This window comes from Setaria italica, chromosome II, assembly GCF_000263155.2.
Source record: "Setaria italica strain Yugu1 chromosome II, Setaria_italica_v2.0, whole genome shotgun sequence".
NCBI lineage: Eukaryota > Viridiplantae > Streptophyta > Magnoliopsida > Poales > Poaceae > Setaria > Setaria italica.
Genome location: NC_028451.1, coordinates 29,150,659 through 29,170,037, shown reverse-complemented (window position 1 = coordinate 29,170,037; position 19,379 = coordinate 29,150,659). Strand labels below are relative to the sequence as shown.

At 49.4% G+C, this 19,379-nt stretch overlaps 1 protein-coding gene and 1 long non-coding RNA gene across 2 annotated transcripts; one reads left to right on the top strand and one right to left on the bottom strand.

The window, feature by feature from the left end:
• Positions 1 to 7,022: 7,022 nt before the first annotated feature.
• On the bottom strand, positions 7,023 to 8,132 carry LOC101752656. The gene has a single exon (XM_004959375.1). It carries the CDS (start codon positions 8,130 to 8,132, stop codon positions 7,023 to 7,025), a length of 1,110 nt encoding a protein of 369 aa, XP_004959432.1.
• A 902-nt stretch (positions 8,133 to 9,034) lies between these two features.
• LOC101779136 lies at positions 9,035 to 14,693 on the top strand. Its single transcript, XR_001163419.2, has 3 exons — positions 9,035 to 10,533; positions 10,795 to 10,949; positions 14,478 to 14,693. It is a non-coding gene; the product is annotated as an uncharacterized LOC101779136 (long non-coding RNA).
• Positions 14,694 to 19,379: the final 4,686 nt, after the last annotated feature.

Below are 19,379 nucleotides of genomic sequence, written 5' to 3'. Positions count from 1 at the left end.
ATGCGAATTCGACCAATTTTTTTTAAAAAAACTTTGATGCAGCGAAATTCACCCACCCAATTTATCTTGATTTATCATCTTTGATCCGCTCCCATTCCGGTCCTGGTTACAGACCGTTAGTTCGCTCTCAGTGCAGCACGCATAATACTGAAAGTAGCAGTGCGTGTGAGCTTGGATGCAACTGGATGCAGACGAACAGTTCTATCGGTGCCAATTGCATTTATGTGGCGGATCCACTTCGGATCTACCGGGTTAGACATGTTCTAGCCGCTTGATATGCGACGCTCATGCCTAAGCCGAGTAAACACGAAGTGCCGTCGGATTTTCCTCCAATTTAACCACTTGAACAGGACCGATTTAGCAAACTCACACGAAGGTGAGCGGTTCCAGAGAGTACAACAAGTCCACCAAGTTAACAAATTTACTACTGGATTTAGTTGCGAAAAAGGAACATCAGAGTTTTACAAGTTTCCTGAAAACAACAGAAGGTAAACACTAGCGGAAGCAATCGTCGGGGTCGAATGTCCTGGTGAGGCCAGCCGGGACATCACTGGTCCCTCTCCTCGCTGTCCGAGGAAGGATCCCACTCGACCGTCCAGCCCGGCGGGAGCTGGGGCGGCCAAGCGCCAGCAAGAGAGGGGTCGGGAGCAGCAACTTCACCTGAAAAACAGGAGCCACAACAAGGCTGAGCTACTAAGCTCAACAAGACTTAACCGATAGGAGTAAAACTACTCCACACTTCTAGACATGCAGGGCTTTCTGGCTGAGGGGTTTGCTTGCCAAAAGCACTAGGTAAAACCTATTTTCAAGTTTTAGCTCCAGTTCTACGTTCATTAGCCGGTCTAGGTTTGCAACCTATTCTAAGCAATCATAGAGCCAAACAAGGTATGAACATATATCACCAAAAACCATGTCATCATCAGATTCCTCATTTACTCAGGGTGACATAGCGATCAAGCAATCTCAAACTGTGAGAGGCAGACGAATCGATTCGAGTTCTTTAACCATGCATGGTGAACCTAGCCTCACGACATCCACGTACCCGGAGGTCGCTTCCTGTGTCGGCCTTCCCCATCAATCCCCTAACCCATGTCGGGCCCATTTCCTTTGGTGCAAGGTTCCACAGACCCGGCCTCTGCCGTTCTGTGGCCACGCATGCCACCACATGCGACATCCAGCAGGGGAAACTCCGTTCCAAGAACAATGGGGCGACCGCTCACGTCTAGGTTCAATCCGGTACTAGGCTTCCTCATCCCATACTAAGTATGAGGCTAGTACTTTCAAACACTTGATCACGAACACCACCACTGTTGGGCCTTAGCAAGTTTTTCATAGACAGACGGGACAACCATCCGTCCACCAAAGAGTTACCAAAATCCTGCCCCGTCCACCGTCCTTATAGTTATAACAGAAAGGTAGACATGCAACTCCTACAACTCGCGAGTCACAGGAAATCATTCGGCTTTTACCGCCTTCTAGTTAAGCAAGGCAACTACTCGGTCCAACAGCTAGTGTTCAGATCATGGGAAACTAGGTCATGCATCTAGGGTTTCAAACAACTCCTATACGTAAATGCACAAACATGTTACAGAAGGCATGCGCAAGTTTGGAAAACAACGTAGGGTTTTCATGCAACCGGGGCTTGCCTTCGAGCAAAGAGGAAGGGAACTGCTCGACTTCGGGGGCGACTTCGGCTTCAGCGGGCAAGAGCTCAGCTACAGCTTCATCTTCTGGCGCCGGGTGTAGCTCGTAAAAGCCGTCGGCGAGGTGCAGCTCTACACGAATGCAATGCAAGAGTTAGCATAGACGGTTATTTTAACAGCAACACTTGCTCGCCTGAGCCCAGAAACTTGCGACAAAGAGCAGGAGGGTGGGGAGGTTCAAGAGAGCTGGTGAAGATCAAAAGGCAAGGGTCGGAAAGGAACTTATGATCTGATCCTTGAACTAGAGGAGGTGGTATACTAGGGATCCTCCGACGCAAGCGCTGAAGGGTTCCTAAGTTTTACACATACACCTTCGGGTTGAAGAAAAAGATCACAGCCGAGCCCTCGGGCGAGGCGGATAGGGTCGGCAAAACAGATAGGGTCGGGCGAGACGGAACCGGGGTCGGGCGGATAGGAGGGGTCGGGCGAAGCGGACTGGGGTCGGCAGCTTACCTTCTTCCTAAAAGGAAAACTTGGGGTCGGGGAGAAGCAGACTTGGGCGGAGGGACTAAGGCTTTGAACAACGGCTAAGACCGGCAGTGCTCTGGTGGTGGCGGTGCTTCTTGCAGATCACAAGAGAGCTTTTACGCAGCACGGAGGAGCAAGCGGCTAGGTGGCTTGGGGAAAACTGAGGGAAGCTGAGGGGAGAGTTCCCCAAGAGCTTTAGGGTGTGGTGCTAGGAACTTGAGCAGGGAGCAAGAGAATGGCTGAAGGCAACAATGGCGGAGGGAACTCCGACGGCTTGTGCAATCCTTTTATAGCTGCTGGAACGACAAAGGGAAGCGGCACGGGAGAGAGAAGGGGAGCGGCGCGAAGGCCGGGGAGAGGCAATGGAGTGCTCTGCCGGGGCGGCGATTGAGCGAAGAGGGCGGTGGTGCAGGACTCGGGGATGACTGTTGGAGGTATGCCCTAGAGGCAATCATAGAGATGATGATATTCCATTTGTATCCATGATTTGTATACTGTGTTCATTGAATATCCATTAAAGGCTACTTGAATTGATTTGCAATTATGTGAATTGTATGTGAAACTCTTTACTTGTATGGTTATTCTAAAGTTGTCCCTAGTCGGAGTTCATGTGAGGACACACATGAATATTAGACTAGCACATGTATTGGTTGATGACTATGTTTCACAAGTCATGGACATGGAGATGTTGAACTAATAATGTGGACACATGTGGAGACATGTGTTAGGACTGACCCAACACGAGAAGTAGTTCTCTCTTTAAACAACATATACGCTTTGTCCTTAGACCTGAGATTGTCGCATGTATTCTAGATGTGGATTGACCTACTTAGGGGCTATCAAACGCTACGCCGTAACAGGGTAGTTATAAAGGTAGCTTTCGGGTTTGTCAAGAAGCATGCTATGAGACATGGTCAATCAAGATGGGATTTGCCCCTCTCTGATTGAGAGTGATATCTCTGGGCCCCTCGAGTGATCGGATCAGAAAATGCATGGCCATGCTACGTACGGTTAAGAGTTAACCTACAAAGGGATTCCGAATCATAGGATCGAGAAAGAGCGGTCGGCTTGAAGCTAGACCAAATATCGTGAGGCAAAGGGAATAGCATGTATATTATGTTGTGATGGTTCGTCTGATATGATCTTCGTATGCGTATAGGAGTTGGCATGTCTTGCTAGAGGCCGCTACCGACTATTGGGCCGAGTAGGAGTACTCGGGCCATGTCTATACGTATCCGAACCCATAGGGTCACACACTTAAGGGGCTGGAAGCCCAATTCGGATCTGATCCGAGTTGGATTAGGTTTAGGAGTACTAATGGGCCTCGGATCCAGAGGCCCATCAGGAACCCCTATAAATAGAGGGGTGGGGGCGCCCTAGGGTTTGACACCTTTTGGCTGAATACACTTGCCGCGCCTCCCACGCCCTCGCCTGTTGCAACTCGCGGATCTAGCAATCCGGCTTGCGACGCTTCCTCCCTGCACGTGTGGATACCTTGGAGGTGTTGCGCCTGCAGCACTTGGACGAGCCGCCGACGAGCCGCGACGAGCCGACGACGAGCCACGGTACCAGAGGCGGTCTTGCTGTGCACGTAGACGAGCTGCTGAGGAGCTGCTGGACGTGATCGACTACGTACGACTACGTTGATCGACTACGTACGACTACGTGATCGTCTTCACTGCATCGACGCAAATCTACATCTTCCGCACCAGTAGTGCGTCGAGTGGTAATCCCGTGATCCTTATACGGCAGTTCTTCCTGGTTATACGCGGTAGAAAATTTTGATTTGCGCTAGTGTAGCCTACCTCGTATCCCAACAATGACGCCAGCGGTCATTGGGTTCTGTCATCAGGGCGGCGCAGGAGCGGGTCTGCCGGTGGTTGAGATTTGGCGGAGGCGGGCGTCGCCGTGCGGAGGATTTGATAGAATCGACTGGTTAAACAGCGCTAGAATCGAGGGCGCACAGGTGAAAAGACATGCAGCCGCGGGCGCGTGGGAGAGCGCGGAGCAACAAATTGTCGGGCGGCTTCTGGCAGGGCGGGGGAAAGGAGCTGTCGCTGCCGTGGCCAGGGTTGGCGATGGAGGAATCGTCGTGTAGCGGAGACCATGCGGCGCGACTGGGATCAAAGTGATGGAAAAGACGAGCGACATCAGGCTCTGCGGCCGGGATCTGGCGGTGTGATGATGGGCGCGGGAGGCGAGGCGCTGCAGAAAGGTTGCAGAGGGGCTTTCGCCGCCATTGGGGAAGGGGGCGCGAGGATCCATTCGGTCGCGAGCCAGATACAAAACTGAGCGGCGGGCGTCGGAGAAGATGAGCCACGCGGCGGGGAGACTCTGAAGCGGGCATGCAACTCGAGTGCTCCGGTCGCGGAAGATCTGGGGAAAAAGATCTCAAGGGTCCACTGGTCGGGTAGAACAGCGTTTGGGAAGGACTTAGAAGATCCGACGGTGGGCTGGTTTGGCGGGGTCGGGACCGAAGCAAGCGGGGAGGGGTCGGGTCTCAGGGGTCGGGGCCGGTCGGAGGGTTGAATACTCAGGCGCGGCAACAAGACAGATGATCAGGGGCTAGGATACGATTAACATGAAAGATTTGGGGCCGGTCGTCACAATTTACCTCTGTCTTATTGTTCCTATTATCTTGTTGGTGTTAAGAGCCCCTTGCTCCATCTGTTGCTGGCACTGCGGTTCTGATAGCTCCAACAGATGAAAGAATCAGTCCACTTCTTGAGTTCTGTCGACGCTGAGGTCGAACTCGCCTGCGAGGGCGGCTGCTGCAGGGAATGAGAACACCCTGGTGCAGATGACGCACGGGCCATCTTGCCTGCAACTTTCCAAATTATGCATGCACAATGGTATGGATGAATGATGCTGCTGCTCTAAAGTCTTGATGGGATGAGCTTGAGGTACACTATTCTTTCTTCATATGATTGCCACCATGTTTTCTCTTGGGTGTACTTGGTGTTGCCATCATGTGTTGCCTAGACACTAAAGGCTTCCGAAGGACACACTGTGTTTTGTGCAAAGGCTCATTTGGTTTGCTAACCGGTTGCTTATGTTACAAGATTGTTCAATTTTCAGTTTGATAGATTGTGCTACTGCCGCCTTTGTGAAACCTCTTTGTCGTGCACTTGATTGTAACTATGATCCATCTTCGGGCCCAACAAGCTGGAGGAGAAGCAGGTGAGTGAGTGAATCCACAGCCTTTGCCCCATGCCTTTCTGTTCCTGTTACTCGGTCTGTTACTCGATCTGGCAAATGGTGTGATGTGAAGTTACATGATGGATTTGTGTGCGTGTGCCTGTGCAGGAGAGCAAGGTGATCAAAGGGGTGTTTGGATACGAGGTGCTAAATTTTATCAAGGTCACATCGGATATTCGGATGCTAATTAGAAGGATTAAACATGAGCAAATTACAAAACTAATTGCATAGATGGAGTCTAATTCGCGAGACGAAGTCTATGATCTTCAATGGTCGACATGTAGCAAATGGTTAACTGTAGCACCACATTGTCAAATCATGGATTAATTAGGCTTAATAGATTCATCTCGCGAATTAGACTCCATCTGTGCAATTAGTTTTGTAATTAGACTATATTTAATACTCCTAATCAGTATGCAAACATCCGATGTGACAGGTGCTAAAGTTTAGCACGGTGTTCCCAAACACCCCCCAAGTTCCTAGGCTTCATGTGGAACCCGATGTCCTGGGTCATGGAGGCAGCCGCCATCATGGCCATCGCGCTCGCCAACGGAGGAGTAAGTGATGATTCTCACGGTGGGTGTCTTGTTGGAGCCGTGGGTTCAGAGGGTTTGATGTGTTTTGCTGATTTTTCAGGGCAAGCCACCGGACTGGCCGGACTTCGTAGGGATCATCACTCTGCTCATCATCAACTCCACTATCAGTTTCAGCGAGGAGAACAATGCCGGCAATGCCGCTGCCGCTCTCATGGCCCGCCTTGCCCCAAAGGCCAAGGAGTGTTTTCTAGAGAGAATTGTTTTGTTAGTATTGGCCTCCGAACTGATTTTTATTTTTCTTTTCATAAACATGGCAGGACTAGGAGGGCTTCTTTTTTACTATATTGATATTTCACCTCTTTTCTATATCTCTATTTAATGTTAAAGCATTTTGCCACCAATTTTCGTCCATCACATAGAATTGGTAAAAAAACGAAGAAAAATCGACTCCCACCACGTGAACCAGATCACGGAGTGCAAAACCGGAGAAAAACAGCCTCTGTAACCCGGAATCGAAAGAATAACCGCATCCCCTAGCTGTACTACCCTGAACTAGAGGAAAACCTCGACCCCACCTGTGAACCGCCCTCGGGAAAAAAGTGAGTAAAAATCCTCACCCGCTGAAAGGAAAAAAAAGCGAGTACAAATCCTTAAAAAAAGAGGAGCCCGGGTGGATTTCCAACTCAGTCTTTCAACTACCCAGGAAGGAGGTCTATGACCGCTGACCGGTTTGAACTTGCTAGATTATCTTACGTGGTGCAATACGGTCATATCTATTTTTTTTTGCCTATAGCAACTTCTTGGTTAAATGAATAATTATAGAAACATAATGAGTATTCAAATAGAAGGAAACATGTTAATTCAAATTTTTATTAGAAAAAGAGTAGAGAATTCATTGAGTGTAACAAAAACTAGGGTACAGAATAAAAAATAATAAAAGTGAATACAAATACAATTTGACCGTAGCAACGCACGGGCATCTTGCTTAGTATACAAAGAAAAGAGGAACAACATATGTTTCATGCTTGTGCCAGAAACTCTTCCTTTTCATCAACTATATAAAGTAAAAAAACATATGCTCGTACCAAATACTAAGTCTAACGCAGGACTATGTATATCAATTCCTAAAATTGACCCAGATACTGTAATCAACCTTTATGGTCTCCCAAAACTCGGGTGCTTCTTCTGGTCCCAATCCACACGCCCATATGTTTCTGCCTTCTGCGCCACCGTGTTGTGCAGCTCCAGCAGATAGCGGTACGAAAGCTAGCTCACCCTCCCTGTCAACGAGGTCTACGCGGATTGTTTCGGGCCAATCATATAACCTTGGGACGAAGATCTTGTTCTGCATCCACTTCATGCCGGTCTTCACCATCGTGGTCGTGAGGGTGCCGGTGAACAATGCCCGTCCCTCCAAGCTCTTCACCTCCTCCCACTCCATATTTTGCTCGTTGAGCTTGACGACATGCACAAGGGGCCCGCGGTAGCCCATGAGCACGGCCATGAGCTCGCCTTCATCAGACTCAAACAGGTAGTAGCCATCGCACTCGAAACCAAAGCCTTTGGGCACGTCAAGAATCTTGAATCCTTCGTCGAGTCGGCTATCGTCATACACCGCCAACCTCCCGTCAACATCCAACAGGTAGAGCAAGCCGCGGTGGAAGACAGGGTTCGTCATCGGCGATACGTTAAGCCTTGGGCGATCATGGTTGTACTCCGAGAATTGCCAATCGTACCATCCACCGCCATCGCTCTCGATGGCGCGGTATATCTCGAGCCTGTTGATGCCGAACATTCGTTGCGCGCCATCATAGACGTCAAAGCCTGTGCGCTCCAGCGGACACAAGCTGTAGGTCTTGCCTGTCACGAGGTTAGTGTGAACAACAATTAATTCAGTACCGTCATCCTGGCACAGCGTCAGACGGTGCCTGTTTGCACAACTGAAATTGGCGTTAGGGGTTTCCAATGTCTTGTCGACCTCAAAATTCTTGTGATAATACGGGCTGTAGTAGCGGATGTTTGTGGAGCCGACATCGGTGGCGTTGAGGAGGATCGGGGTGATCCACGCCGGGTAGAACGGCGACACCGCAGAACGCCAGTGCTTGCATGTCGCGGCGAAACTCGGGTGGCTGGACCATGGTAGTAGGTTGACGATGGTTTTGAGTAGGTCGGCCGGGAGGGATGACCAGCTCTGTTCCTGCGTCGCCGTCGACGTGGTGTCCTCCATCGACCTCCTTTGCTCCCGGCGCGTCGTGATCGACGGCTCTAGGGAAACAACGGGTGCGGTGTCCGACGACTTTTTCTTGCGTTGATCTGATCGATTTTTGTGTTTGATGCAGGCACGGGTGAGTTGTTCCCGATCCATGTCTCTTCACGTGCTCGTCTAGTTGTTTTTGTGTTCCGTTTGGGACTGTAGGGCTGATTGTGAATTTGGACGTACGGCGGGCGCACGGACGTGGCGCAGCAGGAGACCTGACGCGCATCATGCGGTGCGGGGTGCCAGACTGTCAGGATTTCGTAAAAAGTATTGTGTCACGACTTTTCCTAAACTACGCACGCGTCCACACGCCGGGCTGTCAGAAAAGCCGTCAGCCTGTTCGTTTCATCTTATTCCAGCTTAGGGCCTGTTTGGGAAGGGGGTGTTAAAGTTTAACAACCCCCATTTAACACATTTTTAACAAAATAGCTACCAAACACTTGTGTTAAAAGAGCAGTGTTAAAATTTAACACCTCTCTTTTCATAAACACATAGAGGGGGTGTTAAAATTTGCTAAAGGTGTTAAAAGTGGTCCCCCTCACCACTTATTCCCTAGTTGCCCCCTCTCTCTCCTCCTCTCTCCACTTATTAGACAGCATTTAAGAACATTATTTGAGGGGTAATGTAGTCCTTTTCCAACAAAGGTGTTAAACTTTAACAACCCATCCAAACACCCTACATGTGTTAAAGTTTAACACCTCATTTGAGGATGTTAAAATTTAACACCCCGTTAAACTTTAACACCCCCTTCCCAAACAGGCCTTTATTCTCTCTCCCACGCCGAGCTAGACCGCACCGCGCCGCCTGGAACAGCACCTCTAAAGGCGCCGGGCCCACCTAGCAGAGCCGCCTACAGAGGCAAGGCCTCCTCACTCTCCGCCACCGCCCCGCCTCTAAACCGCTCCCCAAGCCAACCGCCGGTCCCCGTTGCCCCTCTCTCCTCCCTCCCCACGGCTCCCTCCCGCCGCTACCTTCGGCGCGCCGGCTACCTCCTCCGCGCCGGCGGCCGCAGCCCCCTCCTCCCCGGCGCGGCGGCCCAGCGGACCTCCTCCTCCCCGACGGCGGCCGCAACCCCCTCCTCCTCGGCGCGGCAGCCGCAGCCCCCTCCTCCCCGGCGCGGCGGCCCGGCGGCCTCCTCCAGGCGTGGTGTCCTCCTCCCATGCCTCCTCCTTTCTCTAAGATGGCGCAAGTCTGCGCCCGCTCTCGATGCCGTTCGCCTCGTCTGCCTCTAGCTTTGCCGGCCTCCTGTAGCAATCGGTAGGATAGGGGTTATTTTGCAGTCTTGCGGTGCGGGACTCCAACCTCTGTATTTGCCGTTCAGGGGCTTTTGGCGATCCGCGGTGCGGATAGCCTACGCATCCTCTGGAACCCTAGGCACGCCGCCGCCATAGCCACGTCGCAATCCCCACCGTGGTCGCAGCCGCCATGGCGCGTTCAGACGGACGGGATCCCTTCGCAGCGCGTATCCGGAGGAGCGCACCCCCACTTTCCCTGGTTTTCCATGGATCCGCCGTCAAGGGTCGTCGATCTGCATAGGGCAGGCGTGCATCTTGCCGGAGGAGCCGGAACCGGCCCTGGCTTTCCATGGCGGTGAAGGACTTCGGCCGCTCCCATCTGTCAAGGTTAGTTCATCTGCCGACGGTCTGCTATGCAGGGGCCGTCCGTTGTCTATCGGTTCCTCTCTCGGTGCTGCTCCCATCTGTCATGGCTTTTCCCTGTAGATCTACTGCTACATCTGTACAACTGAGAAGTTTGGTGACAAGACTTGCATGCCTTTATTTACTTAACTTTTAATAATATAAATCTGTCTGTTCCTTTTAATATATGTTGTGACACTACAACAATGTTTGGCACAGCTTCCTTCTACGGAGGACGAGGGCGGATTCTGGTTAGAAGTCTGCTTCTGTTCCTCTATTTAATTTCAGTTTCACTTAAGTTGCTGCATAATGCGGATGAGAGGTAGCACTTTACAAATTTTTTTGTGTCGAGAAAATGCAGTACATTTTTGCCAAACATTCTTATGTTATTGACACTAGAGAATAAAAGAAGTTATACTACAACTTAACAAGGAGTTTGTAAATATGGTGGATGCTCAAAAAGTACAATAAACAGAGGCTTTTAAGTATTTGTATGATTTATATTGTATGCTAACAAGGATGTGATCCTTGTAGATTCCTACATGCAATTTTTTTGGGGTGTTTGGTTTGATAGATGAACCCATTCTACATTGTCTTGCTCATTATGAGTTCATCTTATGAATTGTGATGGAATGACTTCATTACTAATGTTTATACTAATTATGTGTATGTGAGGAATGAAGTGATGCTGCATTAAAGTTTTGCATTCCTCAAGGAGATTTGGATGTGAGGAGGTAGTGATGGATAATCTCATTCCTCAGACCAAACGAAACAAGTTTTAACTATTTGGTAGTTAATAGCTGCAGACCTCATGGATTTATGTTGAAACGCTATCTTATTGATCTTTGTTTTTACCTTAAAATTGATTAGAGCATCAACTCAGTCCAACTTGTTACTCGTAGTTTTTGTCGTTTTTCTGCAATGGATTTGATCAGCTCATTGAAGTTTAATATCGTTTTTAACCTCAACTAACTCTGCAATGACCATGCTTACAGGAGTGGTGGATTTTTAGCAATGTTATCGATGATCCAAGATTTCCTGCTGCTCTTCCTAGCTTGAGATATCAGTTGGTTGGGGAGCGTGGCTGTTGTCATTTCAAACCATTGATAATCCTGTGGCCTTCGCGCATGCTTGGCTCAAGTGTTTGAAGGTATGCACTTCCATTGTCTTTTGCCTACCAAAATTTACCAGTGAATGCACCTGATTTCCTTGGGGTGTTTGTTTGTGTTCTAGAAGAACTGGTTCCCGCTGGGTGTATGTTTGTGGTCTAGTGTTATCCTCAGTACTTTGTGTTCGTCCATTTATAAGATGGCAGCAGCAACTTAAAGTAGTGGGCTGCTTAAAGTAGTGGGTGGGCTAGTGGTGCTGATAGTTCTTTCAGTAGAACATTATCATGCAGGGTAACATGATTCCAGAATCAGAATAGCTGTAATCGCTTTCAATGGTGTCTTACCTCTTATTATGGAGTAGGAAAATTAGATCGCAGCTTACTTCTCCATACCCAGAGTACATATTAAGCATACAAGGTTACCTCTCCATACCCAGAGTACATATTAAGCATACAAGTACATATTAAGCATACAAGGTTACCGAAATTTAAAATATTCTAAATCTTTGAAAAGAGTTATCGTAGTATCATAATCAGCGACTTCTGTTTGAGCCAACTTTCCTCGTTACTCCTTTCCATTAGCACCTGCACTCTGCAGAACAAATAGAAAAGTTAGGGTACAACAACATACTTGTTGAAAAATGAAATGCTGTACTCAAGAGAGTTTCAGATATGCAATCAGATACTTATTTTAGGCAAAATTGCTCATATAGCATTTCTTCAGCCTGGTTTGTGATTTTAACATTATCTAGTCTCCAATTTTGCTCAGCTAGCAGTACCCCATCATGTTTAAAAAGGACTGCCCAGATTATATGTGAACCTATCTACAAGTTGCCATTAAGACCCCTCCCTCGTGTCCTGCACTCCTGCTTGCTCTCCGGTGCTCCTCCATCCCCAACTCCAGGGGCATGCTGTACTCTCCGAGGTTGGTCGACTTTACTGCACCCCAACCTTTCACCTAATAGCCATATGTGTTCTCTTGATTCTGTTTTGCTGCTCCCATGCTAGCGCGGCCCTACGTACCCAAGTTCCCATCTCCATCCCCTGTGTGCAGCCATCTCTAACACTCTCTCAACAAGTTCGCCCACAGGCTGCTGGTAGCCACGCCACCCTGCCTACCTCCAGCTCCAGTCTCTGCACCTGTGGGGGGACAAGTGTCTCACCAGACCACGACACCTCCACCAGGTGCAGAACCCATTCTAGCCATTCTTCCTCAACCCACCCCATAGAAATTGAAGTAGCAAATCACTTGAGCGTGGATAGATAGCCGGTGTAGTCCTCCAGGATAAAATCTGCCCCACCTAAAATTTCGGTCATGGTCTGCCGTTGCTAGAACTAGATCAAAATTGGTCATTTGCTTGCATAGCACCATGCCCATGCCTTAGCACAAGGTTTTCACATGCGCACGCTCCCAGGCCTTTCAAACCTAAAACATACAAAATTAACTATGTATGCATTATTTTCTAACGAATTGGTTTAAGGCCTGCTGATTTTTTCTGCGCCGTAGCTTTATACAGAATGAAACATGGAAAAACCTTAAATCCTTCCTAAGTTTATACCTATGAAACAACAACTCGCAGAAGGCACATATTTATGGTTTGGATGTTTGACCTAGTAGTTTGGGAAATAGTGACTAATTTTGATATACCATGATTCTTGATGGTTACTTGTTGGATACTGCCCAACCAAGCTTGGCCTACTAAGTGCACATAATCTATGCTGCCTATGCCCTAATCCCTTTCCAGCTGCAACTTCCTCCTGCACAACACTTTTCCCACTGGCCTCCACACCCGCAGATCACCACCTGCATGCGGCAACTCCTGCAGATCCAGGGGCGGACGTAGTAGAGGGACATGGGTGTACAGATGTACACCCATTATTTTTTGCAAAACTCTAGCAGCTAGTATGTATAATCCATGTGCTAGCTCATAGTTAGTCCAGAACTGGCGGACGTAGTAGAGGGACATGGGTGTACAGATGTACACCCATTATTTTTTGCAAAACTCTAGCAGCTAGTATGTATAATTCATGTGCTAGCTCATAGTTAGTCCAGAACTGGCGGACGTAGTAGAGGGACATGGGTGTACAGATGTACACCCATTATTTTTTGCAAAACTCTAGCAGCTAGTATGTATAATCCATGTGCTAGCTCATAGTTAGTCCAGAACTTGTATATTTGAGCTGAAGCATTCAAAATAACCCAGCCAATCTTATATTCTACTGCCGGCCCTACTATCATTGCCCACCAAATGTGCACTTGACTACTTGAGCCACCGTTCCAATGCCTCTCTTGTTGTCGTTGCTTTGAACATCAAACAAAAATAAGGCGTTTGATGAGCGGCGGCGCCCACCTCATCAGGCAGCACGGGCATGGTAGAGGAGCAGATGGTGAGTGTGCGTAATGTCCAGGCGCAAATGCGAGTGCTAGAATGAGGGCCAATATCAGCGGGGGGCTAGTAAGCGCTGTCACAGAAGGCTCCGGCGGCTGGCTGCGGGAAGTATAGAAGAAACTGAAATTCCTTTTCATATAGCTACTGATATTGAAGAAGAGAAACTGAAATTGCACGGACAAAGCTTTGATTGATGGGACATCCTGTGGTGTTGATAATTCATGAAGGTTAACATGACTATATGAGCAAATTCTTGAATATGTTGGACAATTTATGATGGTATAACAGGCTTTCGTATGATCAAGAATTGACACAAGATTTCGCCGTGCCTGCGGGCAACGAGCTGGTCGCCAGCCAGGTTTCAACCCCATGTGTAATTTCGATATATTACTGTGAGTAGGATCGGTAGTAGGGTCGCTCACCTCGGATCTGCTGCGCGCGCTGGGATCGGGTTTTCTAGGCCTCCAGCTCCCTCTTGGCGAGGCAGGTGCCGTGGTGCAGGCTTAACTCCAGCAGGGTTTCCTTGAACTCCAGCTTGCAAATCTTGCACTGGTACACCGTGCCCCCAGGCTTGATGGGTGCCGCCTTCTTCGTGGCCTTCTTCCCGACCTTGCCCATCGTCGTTGTCGTTGGGGGAGGGGCGGCGGCTGCGGTGGTGACGGTGAGGGGCGGCGGCTGCAGTGAGGGCCGGCTGCTGCGATGGGAGCGGACAGGGTGTGAGCTGGGTTGGTGCGTGAGTTGAGTTAGAATTGTTGTTGGGTTGTATGGGTCAGTTCTGTCCTTTTCGTCAGCCCTTCATGTGTTTTGAGGCCCACTGAGTTGAGGTTAGGTGAAATCTGACGTGTCGACCCTATCTGCACCACAACAAAATGTTTTTGGCAGGCATATTGGTCCCCTAGCAGTTGCTACAGATGCCTGATGTTACTACTAATACCTAAGTGCTCTGGAATCTCAAGGTCCTTGCCGTGCAAAGTAGATGCTTGGTCAAATGTGCCGCCACGGCAGCAGATCGCTGCTGGAAGCCTTGCCGCCGCTTGCTATGCCAGGCTAGGCAAGATTATTGGGAAACTGGGTCCCTAAATTTCTTTCCTTGCTTACCCCATTTGGTACTTGCTACTTTCAAATTTTTACATCTCATGAGTAACTTTTATTCCAATTCTGACATGCTCTTAATTTTCAGGAGGCTAGGCCATGGGAAGCGTGGGCCATCTATTCCTATTATTCCTATTAGCACAACTGTTATCAATTCCAAGTTTCAGATTCACCACTGTTAGCTATGCACTTCAGAAGCCTACTTATTGGAACCACAAGCAAAAAGGATGTTTAAGACTCATGATGTAGTAAATCCATAAATTTTATGGAATGCAAAATAAAAAAAAGAGTAGAATTGACACAAGATTTCGCCGTGCCTGCGGGCAACGAGGGTCGCCAGCCAGGTTTCAACCCCATGTGTAATTTCGATATATTACTGTGAGTAGGATCGGTAGTAGGGTCGCTCACCTCGGATCTGCTGCGCGCGCTGGGATCGGGCTTTCTGGGCCTCCAGCTCCCTCTTGGCGAGGCAGGTGCCGTGGTGCAGGCTTAACTCCAGCAGGGTTTTCTTGAACTCCAGCTTGCAAATCTTGCACTGGTACACCGTGCCCCCAGGCTTGATGGGTGCCGCCTTCTTCGTGGCCTTCTTCCCGGCCTTGCCCATCGTCGTTGTCGTTGGGTGAGGGGCGGCGGCTGCGGTGGTGACGGTGAGGGCCGGCTGCTGCGTGAGTTGAGTTAGGATTGTTGTTGGGCTGTATGGGCCAGTTCTGTCCTTTTCGTCAGCCCTTGATGTGTTATGAGGCCCACTGAGTTGAGGTTAGCAGTTCTGTCCTTTTCGTCAGCCCTTGATGTGTTTTGAGGCCCACTGAGTTGAGGTTAGGTGAAATCTGACGTGTCGACCCTATCCGCACCAGAACAAAATGTTTTTGGCAGGCATATTGGTCCCGTAGCAGTTGCTACAGATGCCTGATGTTACTACTAATACCGAAGTGCTCTGGAATCTCAAGGTCCTTGCCGTGCAAAGTAGATGCTTGGTCAAATGTGCCGCCACGGCAGCAGATCGCTGCTGGAAGCCTTGCCGCCGCTTGCTATGCCAGGCTAGGCAAGATTATTGGGAAACTGGGCCCCTAAATTTCTTTCCTTGCTTACCCCATTTGGTATTTGGTACTTTCAAATCTCTACATCTCATGAGTAACTTTTATTCCAATTCTGACATACTCTTAATTTTCACGAGCCATGGGAAGCGTAGGCCATCTATTCCTATTATTCCTATTAGCACAACTGTTATCAATCCCAAGTTTCAGATTCACCACTGTTAGCTATGCATTTCAGAAGCCTACTTATTGGAACCACAAGCAAAAGGATGTTTAAGACTCATGATGTAGTAAATCCATAAATTTTATGGAATGCAAAATAAAAAAAAGAGTAGAATTGACACAAGATTTCGCCGTGCCTGGGCAACGAGCTGGTCGCCAGCCAGGTTTCAACCCATGTGTAATTTCGGTATATTACTGTGAGTAGGATCGGTAGTAGGGTTGCTCACCTCGGATCTGCTGCGCGCGCTAGGATTGGGCTTTCTGGGCCTCCAGCTCCCTCTTGGCGAGGCAGGTGCCGTGGTGCAGGCTTAACTCCAGCAGGGTTTCCTTGAACTCCAGCTTGCAAATCTTGCACTGGTACACCGTGCCCCCAGGCTTGATGGGTGCCGCCTTCTTCGTGGCCTTCTTCCCGGCCTTGCCCATCGTCGTTGTCGTGGGGTGAGGGGCGGCGGCTGCGGTGGTGACGGTGAGGGGCGGCGGCTGCAGTGAGGGCCGGCTGCTGCGATGGGAGCGGACAGGGTGTGAGCTAGGTTGGTGCGTGAGTTGAGTTAGGATTGTTGTTGGGCTGTATGGGCCAGTTTTGTCCTTTTCGTTAGCCCTTGATGTGTTTTGAGGCCCACTGAGTTGAGGTTAGGTGAAATCTGACGTGTCGACCCTATCCGCACCAGAACAAAATGTTTTTGGCAGGCATATTGGTCCCGTAGCAGTTGCTACAGATGCCTGATGTTACTACTAATACCGAAGTGCTCTGGAATCTCAAGGTCCTTGCCGTGCAAAGTAGATGCTTGGTCAAATGTGCCGCCACGGCAGCAGATCGCTGCTGGAAGCCTTGCCGCCGCTTGCTATGCTAGGCTAGGCAAGATTGTTGGGAAACTGGGCCCCTAAATTTCTTTCCTTGCTTACCCCATTTGGTATTTGGTACTTTCAAATTTCTACATCTCATGAGTAACTTTTATTCCAATTCTGACATGCTCTTAATTTTCAGGAGCCATGGGAAGCGTAGGCCATCTATTCCTATTACTCCTATTAGCACAACTGTTATCAATCCCAAGTTTCAGATTCACCACTGTTAGGTATGCACTTCAGAAGCCTACTTATTGGAACCACAAGCAAAAGGATGTTTAAGACTCATGATGTAGTAAATCCATAAATTTTATGGAATGCAAAATAAAAAAAAGAGTAGAATTGACACAAGATTTCGTCGTGCCTGCGGGCAACGAGCTGGTCGCCAGCCAGGTTTCAACCCCATGTGTAATTTTGGTATATTACTGTGAGTAGGATCGGTAGTAGGGTCGCTCACCTCGGATCTGCTGCGCGCGCTGGGATCGGGCTTTCTGGGCCTCCAGCTCGCTCTTGGCGAGGCAGGTGCCGTGGTGCAGGCTTAACTCCAGCAGGGTTTCCTTGAACTCCAGCTTGCAAATCTTGCATTGGTACACCGTGCCCCCAGGCTTGATGGGTGCCGCCTTCTTCGTGGCCTTCTTCCCGGCCTTGCCCATCGTCGTTGTCGTTGGGTGAGGGGCGGCGGCTGCGATGGTGACGGTGAGGGGCGGCGGCTGCAGTGAGGGCCGGCTGCTGCAATGGGAGCGGATAGGGTGTGATTGGGTTGGTGCGTGAGTTGAGTTAGGATTGTTGTTGGGCTGTATGGGCCTTTTCGTCAGCCCTTGATGTGTTTTGAGGCCAATTGAGTTGAGGTTAGGTGAAATCTGACGTGTCGACCCTATCCGCACCAGAACAAAATGTTTTTGGCAGGCATATTGGTCCCGTAGCAGTTGCTAGAGATGCCTGATGTTACTACTAATACCGAAGTGCTCTAGAATCTCAAGGTCCTTGCCGTGCAAAGTAGATGCTTGGTCAAATGTGCCGCCACGGCAGCAGATCGCTGCTGGAAGCCTTGCCGCCGCTTGCTATGCCAGGCTAGGCAAGATTATTGGGAAACTGGGCCCCTAAATTTCTTTCCTTGCTTACCCCATTTGGTATTTGGTACTTTCAAATTTCTACATCTCATGAGTAACTTTTATTCCAATTCTGACATGCTCTTAATTTTCAGGAGGCGAGGCCATGGGAAGTGAGATCATCTATTCCTATTATTCCTATTAGCACAACTGTTATCAATCCCAAGTTTCAGATTCACCACTGTTAGCTATGCACTTCAGAAGCCTACTTATTGGAACCAGAAGCAAAAGGATGTTTAAGACTCATGATGTAGTAAATCCATAAATTTTATGGAATGCAAAATAAAAAAAAGAGTAGAATTGACACAACATTTCGCCGTGCCTGCGGGCAACGAGCTGGTCGCCAGCCAGGTTTCAACCCCATGTGTAATTTCGATATATTACTGTGATAGGATCGGTAGTAGGGTCGCTCACCTCGGATCTGCTGCGCGCGCTAGGATCGGGCTTTCTGGGCCTCCAGCTCCCTCTTGGCGAGGCAGGTGCCGTGGTGCAGGCTTAACTCCAGCAGGGTTTCCTTGAACTCCAGCTTGCAAATCTTGCACTGGTACACCGTGCCCCCAGGCTTGATGGGTGCCGCCTTCTTCGTGGCCTTCTTCCCGGCCTTGCCCATCGTCGTTGTCGTTGGGTGAGGGGCGGCGGCTGCGGTGGTGACGGTGAGGGGAGGCGGCTGCTGTGAGGGCCGGCTGCTGCGATCGGACAGGGTGTGAGCTGGGTTGGTGCGTGAGTTGAGTTAGGATTGTGGTTGGACTGTATGGGCCAGTTCTGTCCTTTTCGTCAGCCCTTGATGTGTTTTGAGGCCCACTGAGTTGAGGTTAGGTGAAATCTGACGTGTCGACACTATCCGCACCAGAACAAAATGTTTTTGGCAGGCATATTGGTCCCGTAGCAGTTGCTAGAGATGCCTGATGTTACTACTAATACTGAAGTGCTTTGGAATCTCAAGGTCCTTGCCGAAGTAGATGCTTGGTCAAATGTGCCGCCACGGCAGCAGATTGCTGCTGGAAGCCTTCCTGCCGCTTGCTATGCCAGGCTAGGCAAGATTATTGGGAAACTGGGCCCCTAAATTTGTTTCCTTGCTTACCCCATTTGGTATTTGGTACTTTCAAATTTCTACATCTCATGAGTAACTTTTATTCCAATTCTGACATGCTCTTAATTTTCAGGAGCCATGGGAAACGTAGGCCATCTATTCCTATTATTCCTATTAGCACAACTGTTATTAATCCCAAGTTTCAGATTCACCACTGTTAGCTATGCACTTCAGAAGCCTACTTATTGGAACCACAAGCAAAAGGATGTTTAAGACTCATGATGTAGTAAATCCATAAATTTTATGGAATGCAAAATAAAAAAAAGAGTAGAATTGACACAAGATTTCGTCGTGCCTGCGGGCAACGAGCTGGTCGCCAGCCAGGTTTCAACCCCATGTGTAATTTTGGTATATTACTGTGAGTAGGATCGGTAGTAGGGTCGCTCACCTCGGATCTGCTGCGCGCGCTGGGATCGGGCTTTCTGGGCCTCCAGCTCGCTCTTGGCGAGGCAGGTGCCGTGGTGCAGGCTTAACTCCAGCAGGGTTTCCTTGAACTCCAGCTTGCAAATCTTGCATTGGTACACCGTGCCCCCAGGCTTGATGGGTGCCGCCTTCTTCGTGGCCTTCTTCCCGGCCTTGCCCATCGTCGTTGTCGCTGGGTGAGGGCGGCGGCTGCGATGGTGACGGTGAGGGGCGGCGGCTGCAGTGAGGGCCGGCTGCTGCAATGGAGCGGATAGGGTGTGATTGGGTTG